This window comes from Glycine soja, chromosome 6, assembly GCF_004193775.1.
Source record: "Glycine soja cultivar W05 chromosome 6, ASM419377v2, whole genome shotgun sequence".
In the NCBI taxonomy this organism is placed as follows: domain Eukaryota; kingdom Viridiplantae; phylum Streptophyta; class Magnoliopsida; order Fabales; family Fabaceae; genus Glycine; species Glycine soja.
Window position 1 is genome coordinate 35,832,002 of NC_041007.1, and position 17,901 is coordinate 35,849,902.

Sequence of the window (17,901 nt, forward strand, 5' to 3'; positions counted from 1 at the left end):
CCTAAAAGGTTTAGGACCCCAATCCACATTGTTAGCTTTAATTAGAATAGGACAATGATCTGAAAAATTTCTTGATAAGGTAAACTGCACACTTTCTGGCCATGTGTCCCTCCATTCAGGGGATATTAATGCCCTGTCTAATCTGCTTTTAGATTCACCATTTGGCCTAAACTAAGTGTATTGTCTGCCCACAGTAGGAACCTCCAATACCTCCATATCTTCGATTCATTCATTGAATTCCGGCATACTATTGTCTCCAAGTAGCCTGTCAGTTTTTCCAATTCTTTCATTTGGGTTCCTTATGCAATTAAAGTCCCCAAGCACACACCATAATCTTACTTGGGATGCTTGTTTCATCTGTCTCACTGAATCCCCCAATATTCTCTTGTTATGTATATCACAAGGAGAATATATTGTCACAATGCATATTTTCAGGGCCTCTCTGATGCATACTCCTTCCAAGAAAATGAATCCATTTCCAATGACCTTATTTTGTAGCTTGAAAGCTGTTTCAGTCCACATGCATAAAATGCCACCAGCTGAATTGTTTGCAGGTTGCATCTTCCACATGACTTCATCACTACCCCATATAGCCTGACATAATGTCTTATCAATGTTGTCTTTCTTAGTCTCCTGCAGACATATCATTTGAATATTTTCTTTGTTGATTAATCTCCTTATGGCAGCCCATTTTAATCCCCTCCCCAGACCTCTAACATTATATGAGGCTATATTCATGGATCCATAACATTAGCTCCCAACCTCTCAGCTTCCAATCTGTCTCTGGTTTCCATACTGCTTAATTTTTGTAGAATTTTCCTGTGTTGGTCATCTTCTTTGTTTCCCGTTGTCACCCCCAATTGCTGGATCATTTTCCACATTTTAAAAGCTTCCTGGGTCTGTATAGAATCTTCATTTGCCTCCTGTTCTAAGTCTGTGTTGATATCTCTTGTTTCACTTCTGGAATTATTTCTGCTGCTATTTTGCTTTATGATATTTGGTTGCTTATGGCTTCCTTCCAAATGTATTTGCCCTTGTAGCCTTTGATGTCTCCTATGGGACCAACTTTCACGGGACTATACCTGCCAATTACATCCCATTGCTTTTTTATTATTGGAGGGGGTATGGCCCAAGTAACTTGGAGGTTCATTAAGTAATTCTGCTGGCTGGCCCAATTCAGGCCCACATTGTAAAGTCATATTCTGATGTTTAGATCTTTCTTCTCTGTCATGCGCCCCATTATTTACCCCACCCACAATCTGCTTACCCTTTGTTGGGCTGCCTTCAACTACATAGTCACGTGAAAGGGACTGACACTTCACACCACTGCTCTCCCCCTTCTCTCTCTGCCTACTTTCGTGAACAACACAGGCTTGCATCTGTTGACCGTTGAGGTAGCTTTCCATACATGGAAGTTTTGCTGCATGCATCTCGAAAGTTGCGTTGAACGTTGTCTCATCATTCAGACCAGTCATTACCCGCGGGGCTTCGTCATTATCCACGGGGTTTTCGGCCTGCTTCCATCCATTGGTCAATCCGGTCATTGTAGTGTCTCCGACGCCGATGAGGCTCTATGGGGTGTTGGAGCGATGGTTCGATGGCGAGGCTCGCATAGGCTCTCGGTTGGTACCCTAAAAAATTGTCTTCTACGAATTCGTCTCCGGTGAAGCTATCAGCGGATTCCTGTTCGTCCGACGAATTGCTATAGCAACTTCCCTTACTGTGGTGTTCGCATCTCGTTGACCCGCACTCCTCAGCAACGTAAACTTTGAAGGTGTCGCCGTCGACGTGAACATCGATGACGTGCTTGATCATCGGCGGCCATGGGGTCCTTATGAGGACTCGTGCTCTATCCACTTGTCTTTTAGTTTCAACGATGTCCCAGACTATGTCTCCCATGGTTCCAACGATCTGCCTGATATGATTCTTGTCCCAGACTTGCAGTGGAATACCCCAACAGTGGATCCACACCATCCTGTTTCCGGTGCAGAGGTTTGGCTTCCATTTCTCCAGTGAGTAGAAAGGAGAAATATTTCCATGCATTCCCCCATTCATGATTCGTTCAACCGCGCCTTCATTCATTCCAGTTAACAGAACTTGATCATCCCCCAAGTATCGCGGGGTTGAATCCAATCCTAGCTCCCATCTCAACTCCTCTTCCAACACTTCGAACCTGGCAGGGTTGGTCAGTCGTCCAACCCATGCGTCTTCTAACCACTTAGTTTCTTCTTTCTTCACACTTAAGTGTACAGAGGAGGTGCTACTTTCGTGCCATGGAAAAGGTTGCTTTTGTTCGTGTTTTCATGGCTGGGTGTTATTTTTCTTCCTCACCGCATCCGCGTACGAGAGTGTTGTTCTCTGAGGTTGCTGCATGTTTCGTTGACCTCGTATGGGCATGTCTCCTCTGTCGGTCTTTAGCTGTCTACCCATGTTCTCATATGTTTGTCTCGCTCGATTATACTTGGGAACATTGACGAAGAGCTTCAGACCTCCAATGACACTATTATCTAGCATCCTTGCCATTTGTTGAACATCATTGACCCCTTTAAATCGAACAAAACCGTATCTTCTTCCATTGTAGTTCCTTCGATTGGGTATGAAGATTTCTCTTACATCACCCCATCGTTTGAAATGCTGCGAAAGATCCTTCTCTGTGATATCATCCGTAAACCTTGTGAAGTAAAATGAAGAGATATCTGAGTGATCTCTCCAGTTTACAGCAACTACACTCTGTTGTACTCTTCCTCTTGTCTCGACATACCTCTCATGGGGTTCGTTTCTGAGGCTCACACGATTTCTCACACCTCTCTTGGATCTACTCATCACTCGTACCCACCCAGTGTCTCTCTCCACACATTCCTCTCGTTCCTCTCTCTCTATTCTCGCTCTCTCCTCTCTCTCTCTCTCTCTCTCTCTCTCTCTCTCTCTCTCATCTCTCTACAGATTTTGTTCCATTTTACTCGATTTATTTGTTCTAGTAGTTGTTGAGATTCCAATGATATATTGATCATGTTTAATTTTTATTCATAATTTAGGTAATTAACATGTCTTTAAATAAGCCCCATGATGTCGTGCGACTCATGTAATTGACTTTGCCTAGTGGAATAAAGATTTTGGTGTTTAGGTGCTTAACGCAGATCATTCTATTCCTTGTAGACTTTTTTTTTTTTGATCAGCAAAATAAATGTATTATATATATATATATATATATATATATATATATATATATATAATTGAAACAGTACCAGTGGTACTAATACAAAAGGGATATACAGTCCTTATATCTAGACACCAGAGATGAATGGTATTCTAGATATTAGGAGAACATCTAGTTTGTTCTATTTGTATCACCCATTACATAAACAAAACCCTGTCTAATATTGCTTGACCATTGATTTAGATGGGTTGTGAAGTCTTTCTCAAAATGTCTAAGCCAAGTCCAGGTCAAGAAAATAGCTTCTTCAAACAATCAATTAGCATCAAATTCTGCATTTGAGAACAACATTCTGTTTCTGAGCTTCCAAATAGCCCATGTTACCGCCAACCACCAATTCTTCCACTTCTTGCCCCTTATTCCTTCTGTCTGTATAAAGATATGCTGGAGAAAATGTTGTGTAGGGCTGAGGGGGAAAGCACATTTAATATTCAACCAAGACATCAATTCCCACCAAATTGGTTGGATCATAATGCGGTGGAAGAATAGATGAGATACCTCCTCCTCAGCACCTCTGCAGAAAGGGCAACGCATATCCTGAATCTGCATTTGTCTCCTGTGCAGATTCTTCTTTGTTGGTAATCTGTCCCTTAGCAGCTGCCAAGCAAAAACCACAATCTTACTAGGGATTTTTATCTTCCATAATTCCTTACACCATTCCTCTTGCTGACCTCCTGCAGTAGCCTCCCATATCAAATTATATGCACTGCGTGTCGAATAATTTCCTCACTGATCTCCTAGCCATTCCCACTCATCCGATCCTTGCTGCTGAATACCCATGCCTTCTATCTCCCTTAGGAAATTGATGGCTGACTCAATTTCATTATCGAACAGCGATCTTCTCCAAATGAATTGCCACTCCCACCCTAAATCTTTATGATGTCCCAGCTGTCTGATGGTTTGGTTCTGCTGTGATGATATTAGATACAGTCTAGGGTATCTCTCTGCTAATGATTCCTATTGCTGGCTCCACTTATCTTCCCAAAACCTAATCTTGTCCCCACCTACAACCTTCCACCTCATGTTGCTTTGAATGATGTCTCCCTGGTGTGAAATATTGAGTGTTTGTTTTAAATCCCTCCACCACACCACAGATTGCTGTGCTGCCCTCCTTGGTTCATGAAAGCTCCTCCACCCTCCATATTTAGACTCCAAAACTCTGGTCCATATCTCCCCCTTTTCTTGCATTAGGTTCCACTTCCACTTGCCAAGCAATGCAAGGTTAAAGGTGTCAATATCCTTAATCCCCAGACCTCCTTTTTCTTTTGGCAAGCAAACTTGCTCCCATTTAATCCATGCGATCTTTTTATGATCTAATCCGCCACCCACAAAAATCTGCGTTGTATCCTTTTTAACTTTTCCACCACTGATTTTGGAATCTTGAAAAAATAGACAAGAAATAAATTGGGATTGATGTTAGTGCAGCCTGAATTAATGTCACTCTCACTCTCCCCCCCCCCCCCCCCCCCATGATATATATCTTTGCTTCCATTTTGCCAATTTCCTCTCATATTTGTGGATAATGGTATCCCACATTTGTTTTTGCCTCGGATTGGCCCCTGCCGAGATACACAAAAGGAATAGTTAGCAGACTGCAGTTCAAATATTTAGCCGCATCATGCTTCCATTGATCAAATACCCCAAATGCTCCGAAACAACTCTTTGCATAATTGATTTTTAGGCCTGAGATTAACTCAAAAGCCCTCAGGGTAGCCTTTAGAGCTTTCACATTACCCATACTTGCTTCTCCAAAGAATATGGTGTCGTCCGCATACTGTAAAATGCTTATGCTAACATTTTTGGACCCCACTGAATATCCTTTGTACAGATTTTCTGCCATTGCCCTCCTCATCAACCCTGATAAAGCTTCCGCTACCACATTAAACAGAAAGGGTGCTAGCGGATCCCCTTGCCTAATTCCCCTTTGAGGAAGGAACTCATCTGTGGGACTTCCATTCACCAAAACTGACATTGAGACAGATTTGATGCATCCTTCAATCCATTTGATCCACTGTGAGTTAAATCCTAACCTCCTTAACATATACAACAAGAATTCCCAAGATACCGAATCATATGCCTTCATTTCTAAAGTGAAGTCTTGTCTGGACTGCAGTAGTACCAAATAGGATTCATACAAATGGTTTGCTGCATTTATCAAAACCTAAAACTAAAATAGACATTTCCCCAATATTTGTGTTATGTGTACAAACAACTCAATCAATTCTGCACATGTTTTCTGATTGTTCAATTGCTAAATCTTTGTCAAATAGACTATTTAGTGTTTGTGGGGGAAGACTGGGTTTTTCTGAATTCTCTAGAGATCTTCAATGATAAGGTTTAGAGGGCTTGAAAGAAGAAAAGGGTCAAGGTTTTTGAAACTGTTTGCTGTTTGCTATTCTGTGGTGTTCATGTTGGAGAAGGATCCTTAAATATCTCAAGGTGTTCTGATGTCTTCAGTATTTTGGAATTGGATAAGATTCTTGCTTCTCTTTGGTGCTCAGCTCATGGTATTTTAAGGGAGTTTCTATTTTTTATCTGTAGAGTGAATGTGTTGCCAATGTCCATTGTTATTTTTTGAGTTTTTTTGTTTCTGTAATTTCCTTTAAATTAGTTTCTGGTGAAAGAAATCTTGTCCCCCTGTCTGTTGTATTTCTTTCTTACTGAATTCCTTTTCCTATAAAAAGAGATTTATTTTAGTATTTTAATGACAATTTTTTAGTTATCATAAGACGTTCTCAATTCTCATTATAAAAGTTTTGTTATATAGGCTTTGGTGAATTTGCTCATGCACCTGTCAATTGGTGATGGAATTGTTTTATCATGTAATGAAAATAATGAATTTTTATTGATGAACCCTAAATCCCTAATTGATGTGCCAATGTGGTAGCAGCCTTAGGCTAGGGTTAGAAGATGCAAAATATTGATTTCAGTGAATATTCAGAAGATCAAGACTCTCCCCACTCTGTAATAGTGTAGTCCTTTCTCAATGATTTTTCTCCCAACCTCCCCTCTTTATTTAGGCAATAATAATGTGTTACTTCTTCTACTCCTATAAAACTGCTAATGGGTATCTATTATTTGGAGTGCGATTTGGTGACCTATGTCTTGTCCTTTTTTGTATTTTTGGAACCTTGATTTAGTTGGTTGATTCCTTGGAATTTTTTCCATATTATTTTCTGGAAAAGATGTTGCTTTGCTATACTAGCAAAGACTACCACTTGGGGCTTAAGCCCCTATATTCCACCAAAAAAAAAAAGCAAACACTACCACTTACTGCTAAAAATCAGGCTAAAATATATATTTGCCTATGCTATGTAGCGGTGATATCTTGATGTAAGCTAGATATTGATACGTAAGCTCCTCAGATGTTCCCAGACTTATTTTCTTGTTTTCCATTTCGGTCCTTCCCTTAGACATACAATTTATTACCAGGAGGACTAATGAGGTATTTCAACATCTTTCTGTGCCATTCTATTGTTTTAACGTTTTCTTGTTTACTTGCATAGTGTATTTGTTTATCTAGAGTGTACTGGAATTTTCATAGTTTGCAACTGATTTATGTTTATGCCTTTTACTTGTGTGTTGTTATTCAGAGTTTATTTTGATGTCATTATTTTCATTTGGTAGTGTCTTAACTGTGTTTAGGGTTTGGGGGGATCAAGTTACTCCAAAAGTAACTTTGAAAGAGTTACTCTCCATCCCCACCCTTCATTTTCTTTTAATCTGATGGATAAATATGAGTTACTTCTTTGAACCATTAGATTAAAAGAAAGTGAAGGATGAAGATGAGGAATAACTCATTTAAAGTTACTCTTGGAGTAACTTGATCCCTCACACATGCACACACATATTTATGGAGCTTAATGTCTATGCACTGACGGTGTAAAATAATTTTATACTGTCATCCAATCACATATCGTCCTTTGAATTACTTTAAGATAATTATTTTAAAAGTTAACAAAGTTATCATACATTGAGTTGTGATTGTATGACACTGTAAAATTTTTTACTTTTTACACTGTTAGTGAATAAGCCTTTTTCTCTTATATATATAATACTAATTATACTAATATTCAAATTTTGGCCCCTTAACCTTTCAGTGCCAAGTGGATGAACATCATGAGGAAGTTCATTATCTTCTTAACAAGACAATACGTGGTAACCTTTATCTATCTATGAAATTCATTTTCATGGAGTTGTTAACAAATGAGATTATGTGGCGGCATCAATCCAGTAATATTAGTGTATCTATATTTTCATAAAAATGAAAATATTTTGAAAAAAAATTGTGAATGATTTCTCTTGAATTTTTTGTTTGGTCAGCATTTTTCACTGGCATACCAGGTAAAATATCAAATATAATATACTTTCCAATTAGATTATACTTTTGGCCCATGAAAAATACATTAGTTTTTCACCAGGTTCCTGGAAATCAATCATTACTTTCTGTTGGGTCGTTAAAAGTTTTCCATCCAGTCTTTGAAGGAAGTTGGCAGCCATATTATCTAAGCTTTACGCCTCGTCAAAAGAGTTGCTACCACAGTACCACATCCACATTTTCAATTATGGACTTGATGGTTCTGTCTGATGTGCACTCGATTGTAAAATAACACAATAAAGTTTTGATGTTAAAACTCATTTTACCGGGGCTCAAACTGTGCTTGAACCTCATTTTATCTTTTGTGGAAAGTAAAACAATAATTCTTTTGTTAGAAAAATTACATTATGTCCTGAATCCGTGGCATCCCAGTTTTCTTGTTTCATGCATTCTTTCCTTTTCTGGTCAATGGCAGATCCACTTTTCTCTGTTTGACCTAAATGGTTCTCTGTTTGGATTACAGCTATGGCAAGAAAAATATACATGGAAGGCATATATAAGCAAGCTTCTGATAGCCGATATTGGGACCTATGGAACAGGCAAAAGTTGAATTCAGAACTTGAGCTAAAGCGACAGCATATATTGAGTCTGAATCAGGTATTATGGGTTATAATTTGCCAACAAAGGATTTCTATGGCCTAGGTTTTAACAAGTTATCTCAATTCTTATTCCAGGACTTAACCTATCAGTTAATTGAATTGGAGAGGCATTTCAATGCCCTTGAACTAAATAAATTCAGTCAATATGGTGGTCGGTGCATAGGTCATGGACCTTCCCAAAATAGATATGGACCTTCAAGGTACAGTAACTTGTAAATTTTATATTGTACTATACACTTAACATGTTCATGCAATTTCATTGGTAGAGATGTGGTTGGTTTTCATCTAGATCAATTGTCTTGTTGCCATTAGGTAATCTGTAGTATAGATCATTTACATTAATAGGAATTAGACAGAGATATTAAGTTGCTTCATGCATCACAACCATTTTTCTTTCTTTTACAATTCTCTTGATATTTTTTTATTTTATCATCTTCATTTCATCTATTTCCGTCTTACAATTTGAATGTAAATAAATTGAAATAGAGTAGTCACACATCTTGCAACTGAAACAAAGATGTACAGTGTTGTTCAACTAATGGTTGTTTCACAGGAATCTCTTTTCAACCTGTATAGAAATTGTGCAATTATGCTGCCTTTTTGCATTGTTACATGATGTTCTTTGTTTTCTTTGTTCCCTCATTTATTTAAATAAATTTTATGTTTGTTAAAACTTAGAAGAAAAACTCCCTTATGAGGGGTGAACCCACATGCACAACAACGGACGTAGAAAACACTGCTAAAAGGATGGCATGACAGAGGGCTAGGGAGGAAGCATAGTTAATTAGTGTTATTAAATTGCGGTCATGAAAGAACGGCGTGGTGGGAAATGCCAAAAAATGCCATTAGATTAGCATCTTGTTATTGATTGCTTCTTGGCAGGTTCATGCTTCAAATGTGGACTACCTTTTTCTAGTATTATTTTAAAGATCTTACAAAAGCTTTTTTGAAAAAGTAAACCATTGTTTGTGCCTTTTTTAATCTGAAATACCTGCACTGTTAATCTACTTGCCTCCCTTTTTGTATTTGCCTTGTCTAGCACACTCAAGTAGCTTCACGTCTCTCCCTCTGTTTATTTGTGTATCACCCAACTACACCACACAAATTAGGCACCATTACCAAGAAGCTACAAAATCCACCCGAAACCATAAGAGACCCACACCATAATCCATGTTTGCATTTAGATTTTCTGTGATTTTGTGCATATGGCTTATCTAGTAGTGTTCCTCTTGTGGATTTAGAGACATTGAAGGGTGTTGTATTACATTGATAACAGATTTTCATTTCTGGTTGGTTTTTCTTTGGTTGGTGGAGTATTTTGTCTAGGTGGGTATTCACTTCTAGCTTTTCAAAAACTTCTGTTTAGCTAAACCATAGTTTCTCCCCCTTTGCAGACACACCCTGTCATTGCATAGCTTACATAATTCAGTCAGTTCACAACTTGTAGCTGCAGAGAATCTCTCTGAGTGCCTTTCAAAACAAATGGAAGCATTGAGTTTAAAGTCTCAAACTGAGGAAAGAAAGAATGTGAAGGAGCTATTTGAAACAATAGGAATTCCATATGAAGCAGCTTTTGGCTCTCCAGACATGAAAGGTTTTATGAAGACTCCTCCCAGTAAGAAGACCTTATTTTCTGATTTGACTGCTAATAAAGATCAATCTAGGAGAAATCAAGCCAGTGCAATGAAGAGTTTTGAACCAGAAACGGCTAGGAGGAGGAGAGACTCACTTGACCAGGTATTACTGTGTTTGCTTATGGGTTACATCAGTTTTGCTCATACAAATATGCCAAAGAATTGAGCAGACAGATTGGTTTGTACTGTTCAGTTGGTTGCTTGAACAAAGATTGTGTTAATGTATTTCTATTTTTCATATGCTACTGTTGAATATCATAAACCAATGGAATCTTGAGTTTGATTATAATCATGCTGTCAAGATTTCTGCTAGTACATGTGCTTTTTGTGTGTACATTTTTATGAATTGAAATAGTTATCTATCTACTAATTTAAAGGTGAGTGCTTGACATATTTGTACAAGTAACAGAATAATAATGCTGCTAAGAGAAAATAGTGGTGGGAAAAAGTAACAGAATGTAAACATTGGCAGTGACATGATGCAGAGGAGAATTCTGTAGTGATTGGAAAGAGAAAAGGAAACAAGAATAAGGAGAAGGTGGGGAAAGTGGAGAGGCAATAAAAGAATTAGAGTGAATTGGTGTTATCTCTCATCACTGTTTTCTACATTCTTGTGTTTGTAACTGGTTTTCTGGTTGTTGAGCAGTACTTTTTCCATGCAATTGTTTGGTGCATTTGGTTGGGAATGCATGCTAGAATTTTTACGAGTCAAGTGTTGTTTCTAGTTCATTTGGGATTGAATAGTTCATGTTGCTTCTTTGTGTTGTTCTGCTAATGGTCCTCTTATGGGGTGTCTTTGATAGATGTACAAAGGGATTAGTGTGCCATGTTACATGTATCATGTTTAGCTTTTTGCTTTTTTCCTTTGATTCTTGGTTTAGCTTTTGAGGATTTCTTACCCTCGTGCATTTTCATATCTCCTTTCTTAAAAAATCTGTGTTTATAAATGAAAAATTGAATACAAAAAATCCTAATTTCCCTAATTTATTTACATAAAACAAAGAGTTTAATGCCTATGCGCTGATGGTATAAAACAGTTTTACACTGTCATTCAATCACAAATTACTGTTTCAATTACTTTAAGATAATTATTTTAAAAGTAAAAAAACTTATCATACATGGTGGATTGTGATTGGATGACTGTGTAAAACTTTTTACACTATCAGTGTCTAACTCTTTTTCTCTAAAACGAATCTAAACCTAACTAATTAGTTCAATACAATTGGGCAGTAAACTAAACTAGATTAATTACATATCCGAATCCAACACTTCCTTGCCTCTTTTAAAATTTCTTTTTAACACCAAAAAGGGTTATGATGTAAAATAAAATTAAGTTCATTTGTAAGATATAATAAAAGAATAAAATGTAAATAAAGAAAATCTTGACACTATTGCCAAAAGTAGCGTTTAGTTTAATAACTGCCATTTCTTTCCAAAACAACTAAAACCTATGTCTACTTATCCTAGTTGGCTTAAGCCAGGTCATGAATCCCACTTCTAGTTGAAAAGATTAAGTGTGATCCTAATGATTCCACCAAATTAGTAAATTACTAGATGAGAGATAATTATAAGGAAATGGAGCAATGGTCAATGAACTGCTTCCTCTAGATTGATAACCAGAAGTCAACGGCGTCTCTACCCTCAAGTAGTGTTTTTTTTTCCTCACTATTACTTTCCAAACTTCTCAAACACAAAACAGATTATGAAACTCAGGTGCATAACTGCATTGATTAAAAGAATGTATCTAATCTGTATTACCAACATACCAAAATTAAATTAAAGATATCATTCTACCTTACTGAGGCATGTTCGTTGCTCAATACTATTTTGACTTCTATACAGTAAAGGTTAATTTGGGGCTTCCATGGATAATTAATTGAACACCAGAAACCTTTGATGTGAAAAAGATTTTTCTTGATTTTAGTGGTGGAAGAGGATGGATCTGTATAAATTATCTAGGCATGGTTTTTGAAAGAATCTTTAGTCTCGTGTATGTATGGTTCTTATATATTGCTTCCATTAATGATTATGACTTGTGACATTTACCAACTTTGACGCAGAGTTGGACCTGTTTTGAACCTCCTAAGACCATCGTTAAAAGGATGTTACTGCAAGAACTTCAGCAAGTGAATAGGAATGAATCATTATTTTCAATGAATAAAGATAAAAAGGTTTCCACATTGGAAGAATCTTCTCCTCGTCATATAGATGCCAGAATTCCTTCAATTGTCTTCCCTGCTTCTAATATTAAAGGCAAGCTGCTATCAATTGTTGACCTGGTTTATAACTTATGGTTTACCATTTCTGACACTTCTCTTTATGAATATACTTGCAGCAAGCATTCTGGATTCTCATCTTGAACTTGAAGAGGTGTCAGAACACTCAAAGGCATTTATGCCTGCTGACAGCCTCCGAGCACCCACTCATGTTTTGGAGTCTAAGTCTAGTGTTTTGCAAAAAAACAATATTTTAACTATTCCCTCACAGCCTGCATTCCATTTGTCACCTACAATGGTGCGTGGTCATTCCACAGAAACTAAAGATTTGGCTGCTGAAAAGTCTACTGTTCAAAAGTTTGATTTAATCTCTAATAGTGAAAATAAGCCTACTCTGCTTTGGAAAATGCCTCAAAACCCCTCAATCCCTACCTATTCAACCACAGAAACACCTTCAATGAAGATTAAATCCAGTGAAATGCCCTTTCCAAATAGTAAAATGACTATGGCTTCAAGTTCCACAACCGGAGACAAACTTTCTAGTTCATTTACTCCTGAGTCTTGGGGAAAAGACTTCCCATCCTCTGGGTCACATTTATCCACTATTTCTGCACCCTCAACCTTCCTTGGAAAAGTTACCGAGTTCCATGTTGATAAAAGCTTGCCCAAAGAAAATATTCCTGCGGTGCCCACATTTGGTGGTTCATTTAAATCTCTATCATTTCCAACTATTAAAACATCACCCTCTCCATCGTCATCATCTGTCTCATCTGCAGCAGTGTCAGTGGCATCAAGCAGTTTGACTAGTTCAAACACCAGTACAGATTCTAATCGTGTCATGTCATCATCTTCAACATCAGCTTTTCTTCACTTATCTAATCAAGCACCTAAAGACACAGTGCCATCATTACCTAACCCACCTGGCTTGAAGTTAACCTTAGAGTCACTTAAGTCAGAGATTCCACCAGCTGCTGCACTTAAATCAGATATGCAACCAGCTGCTGTGTCTAATTCAAAGACTGTTTTAGATGCTTCTGCAGAGGTAGTCACTCGGCCAAATGAACCTTTAAATGGTGCATCTGAATTGAAGCTTGGACCCTCAAGAAATTACAGTCCTACTATTGAACAACCTTTCAACAATACAACAAGTTCTGATCTCAATGTTGTCTCAGTTTCTCAAGCAGCACAGCCTTCTGATGCTTCTTTGCAGCTTTCAACTTCTTTCCTTTCTTCTGCTAGTGTTTCAAACGGGAAAAATGAGGGTTTGGATTTTGGAATCTCACATGAGGATGAGATGGAGGAAGAAGCTCCTGAGACAAGTAACAACACAACTGAACTTAGTTTGGGAAGCTTTGGCGGGTTTGGGATTAGCTCAAGCCCCAACCCATCAATGCCTAAGACAAATCCTTTTGGGGGTTCATTTAATAATGTAGGAACAAGTTTATCAAGCTCTACAGTTACATTCTCTGTTCCTAGTGGAGAGTTGTTTAAACCAGCATCTTTTAATTTCTCAAGCCCCCAGTCATCTTCACCAACCCAGACAACAAATTCAGGTGCATTCTCTGGTGGCTTCAATGCTGTGGCAGCTGTTCCCGCACAAGCTCCAGGTGGGTTTGGGCAGCCAGCACAAATTGGATCAGGGCAACAGGTTCTTGGGTCAGTTCTCGGTGGTTTTGGACAATCAAGACAGCTTGGTAGTGGTTTTGCTGCTCCCAGTGGTTTCGGTGGTGGATTTGCTGGCGGTAGTTCTCCCAGTGGCTTTTCAAATACTGCAATTGGTGGAGGGTTTGCTGGCATTGCATCTACAGGTCGAGGCTTTGGTAGTGTTGCATCCACCGGTAGTGGTGGATTTTCTGGAATTGCTTCTGGGGGTGGATTTGGTGGTGGTGCAGCCCCTGGCGGTGGTTTTGGTGGGGCGGCTGCCCCTGGCAGTGGTTTTGGTGCTGCTGCCGCCCCTGGTGGTGGTTTTGGTGCTGCTGCCACCCCTGGTGGTGGTTTTGCTGGTGCTGCTGCCCCTGGTGTTGGTTTTGGTGCTGCTTCTTCTACTGGTGGATTTGCAGGAGCTGGTTCAGGTGGTGGTTTTGGAGCATTTAGCAGCCAAGGAAGTGGTGGTTTTGGTGCTTTTGGTTCAGGTGGAGGCAGTAAACCACCTGAGCTGTTCACACAGATGAGAAAGTAGTACAGTTAAAATGATTGGAAAGCTCAAGTTGAGTTTATATTGTGAAACTCCACAAAGAAATTACGCACGTACTACGACTACTATATCTTGAACAATTGTGTTCTAGCTTTTTGCCGAGAAATGAATGAAATTTATAGTCATGGTTATGTTGAAATGATCACTAAAAAGGAAACTTGTTTTAAAATGTTTGGAATTGACAAATATCTGTTGGAAGTAGGGAACCACCTCAAGTTAAGTGGTTAATTCATACATAATAGTTTTTTCATATTTCCATAGGAAGATTTATTACATATCATGTTTGATTGACTGAAAAGAAAATAGAGAAGGAAAAATATGAGTAATATGTTTTTGTATGCTCTCTTATTTGATTTGAAAAAAAGAGAGAAATAAAAAGTAGAGAGAATTGACATTTAGAAATATAAGTTTGGATTTTGTTCCTACAATTTTTTTTGTCTAATTTCCGTCTTTGTAAAATTATAATGTTTTACTTTTTGATCTCGAGTTAGGTTGAAATGAATTCGAACCTATGTGTTTCATGCATGTTCACAAAAAAATGGCCACATTTTTTTTTCTTCTTTTCCATCCTCTTTCTCCAATCGCAACCATTCATGTCCTCCCTCTTGTCCCCAATCACAAATCATTCTCTATGTCGTTGCCCTGCTTCCTCGGCCATGCTTTCACCATTGTCGTCGCAGAGAGCTAGTTAGGAGGTGAAGAGAGACCCACCTCACCACCACCACACCCCACCAGCATGTGTGTGCATTGCCCTTTGTGTTGTCATCATTCACCTCTGACACCACCACACCAACCAGATCAGCTCCATAAAACTATCACGTCCATCCAAATTCGAACCCAAACGCCTAAATCCAACATCCTCACATCATGATTTCTCGTGGTTGGATATGAACTATGCATGTTGCTCTTGCTTGAATGAGAAGCTTGAGGTTTGAATCGTGCTTGGATAGATTAGAACTATAGCTTCATTTTTTTTTCCAACTTGTGGATTTTAACTTTTAGAAATTGGATTTTAAAATTTTAAAAAAATACCTTGTAGGTTTAGATAGGTTCCAAAATATCTAAACCTTGCTTTGAGCCCAAAAGTAGCACATTATAATTTTATAGGGACAAAATTAGACGGAAATTTTTGCAGGACTAAATTCGAACTTTGGTAATTTTCAATGACAAAAAATATATTTTAGCCAAAAATTTAAAGAAGTGTTACCCATCACATTGAAATTAATCTAAAATGAGCTAAGTATGATTTTTGTTATTTTGGTATTGATTGCTAATGGCAAAATATGATAACATTTTTCAGGCTTAAATAAATATATTTTCCATTCTTGTAATTTAGTGTTTTTGTTTTTCAGCCTTACAATTTTTTGTTGCTTTAGTCTCTGGGAATTCTATTTGTTTTGCTTTTTATCCTTGACGTCGATATTTGCTATAAAAAAATGTTGACATGACAAATGGAATAATGATATCATCATGTCATGTCATCACTTGATGATGTCATCTTGTCACATCAACACAACACGACATGTCATTATTAATTTGTAAGGATTAAAATCAAAACAAACATAATTGACCAAAACAAAAACAAAATGAATGAGATATTTGCAAGGATGAAAAATTAATTTCAAATTAAATATTAAAATAGAGCCTCAAATTAAATATTAAAACTCGTACATTTAATAATGTGATACACTTAACACCAACAAGATTTTGTAAATTGCTACTCTGAAAAATGACTCCTCACAATCATAATAGTCACCGCCGCCATTACTACATTGTCGTTATGGCCACCATCATCGCTACTATTGTTATTGTCACCTTCATAGTTCCCATCACTACCACTATTAATATCTCTTCCAACACAATCATTATTGTCATTGCCACCACCAGTAGCATCAATGTTTTGGCCACTACCACTGATGTAATCTTACCCCGCAAGGGTATTGGATAGAAGACTCCAAGAAGATTGAGCCAGAGATGCAAGAGAAGGTCCTAGGGTTCTCATGAGCCTTAGGATAGATTTTGAGCCCATTGACTAAGTATGAACCTGCTTATCTTTGTACATATTAGATTAAGGTTTCATTATTTTTGGGTTTTATATTTAGGGCTCCATAATATAGGTAATGTACCCTAGAAATGTAGGATTTTTCAGCCCTTGTATTTTAGGGCACCTAGACTAATTTTTGTATTAGGGGTAATTTTGTAATTTCACATGCATTAAGTGAATATTTGATGTGTGTGATTGAAAATAAATTTAATTGAATCGGGAGAAGTCCAATCCAATTAAATTTTAGAGGGGGAGGTGAGCATTTTCTTGCTACATCCCATTGCCACATTATATAGTCACACTTTGTGCATGTCCTTCATGCTTTACATGTCTCATGACACCTAAGCACACTTAGTTTGGACTTGATATTGGATTAGAGGGCTAAACCATAGTTAAAATTCACTAATCATAATTAGTGAAATTTTGGCTCCAAAATTTGGCTCCACAAATTCAATTGAAATTTGAATAGAAATTCAAATTTCCCTTCAATTTTGTGTGACACTTAGGCTATAAATAGAGGTCATGTGTGTGCATTTTTTCAACTTTGATCATTTGAGAATTACATTTCAAAGTTCAGACCTCATTTGAGGCACAAAATTTCGTGCCCCTTCTCTCCCTCTCCCTTCACTCATCTTCTCCTACCTTCAAGCTCTTATCTATGGCTTCCTATGGTGGCGAGCTTCTTCTTGACTCATCTTTTCCTTGAAGTGGTGTCTCCAATCATCTTTCTTCCTTCTCCATTCCGCTGCCATTGAACTTCAAGAAGCAAATGACTCCATTGATGAAGAAGATCCAAGGCCTACAAGCTCCACATGGAGCTACATCATGTGGTATCAAGAGCATCTTCATCTAGGTGATGTTCTTTTACTTCCTCTATCTTTTTGTTCGGTCAATTCACTTTAATTTCTTATTATTCATCTTATTTTCCATGTATATCCTCCATTGTCTTGTGGTTTGGTGCTTTTTAGAGTAGATTAAAAAAAATAAATCGATTAAATCTTAGATCTACACTTGTTCTTGCATTTCTTTGGTTCAAATTTTATAGATCTACTCTTGAATCATGTTTTTGTGTTGATTTTAGGTTCTATCATTTTTCAGTCATAATATTCTTGTGCTAAACCTTTAGATCTGAATTTTCTTCTAAAATATTGATTAGAAAAAAAAACACAAAAATCTTAGTATAAATCACTTAATCCATGTTGTCTTAGAGTTATGTTTACTCATGGTTATTGTCACATTATGTTCTAAGTTTGTGTTGAATTTTTATTTTGTTGATTGAATTCTAGATACATTTGTTCATGTATTCTTGTCATTCTTAGCCTATCTTTTGAATTTTGAGTCTAATTCATGCATGTTATTTCGTTCACAACATGTTCTAAATAAATTCCTAGAAGTAATCTTGTTGTTGAACTTTTTTTTGTTTTTTTAAGTTTCCTACATGATGCCTATGATGAAGTTGAGTTGTGGTGCTGAGTTGAGACTGGATTTGTGAATCAAAATAAGTCTTCAGCTCTCTTGAATTGTGTTATTCAAGGTAATTGAGCATAAACAAACACAAATAGTAACTATCCAAGCCTTAAGCAACATAAACACTATTCTTGATTTCTAGGTTGAAATCGTTG

At 37.4% G+C, this 17,901-nt stretch overlaps 1 protein-coding gene across 1 annotated transcript in view; it reads left to right on the forward strand.

The window, feature by feature from the left end:
- The window catches only part of LOC114416850 (nuclear pore complex protein NUP214-like), a 46,677-nt gene extending 32,114 nt beyond the window's left edge, over positions 1-14,563 (forward strand). Inside the window, exons 12-17 of the mRNA XM_028381885.1 lie at positions 7,315-7,372; positions 8,056-8,189; positions 8,267-8,391; positions 9,586-9,928; positions 11,886-12,078; positions 12,161-14,563. Of these exons, the coding sequence (XP_028237686.1) occupies positions 7,315-7,372; positions 8,056-8,189; positions 8,267-8,391; positions 9,586-9,928; positions 11,886-12,078; positions 12,161-14,220 (2,913 nt within the window). The 3' untranslated portion in view covers positions 14,221-14,563. The remainder of the gene's footprint in view (positions 1-7,314; positions 7,373-8,055; positions 8,190-8,266; positions 8,392-9,585; positions 9,929-11,885; positions 12,079-12,160) is intronic.
- The last annotated feature ends 3,338 nt before the right edge of the window (positions 14,564-17,901 follow it).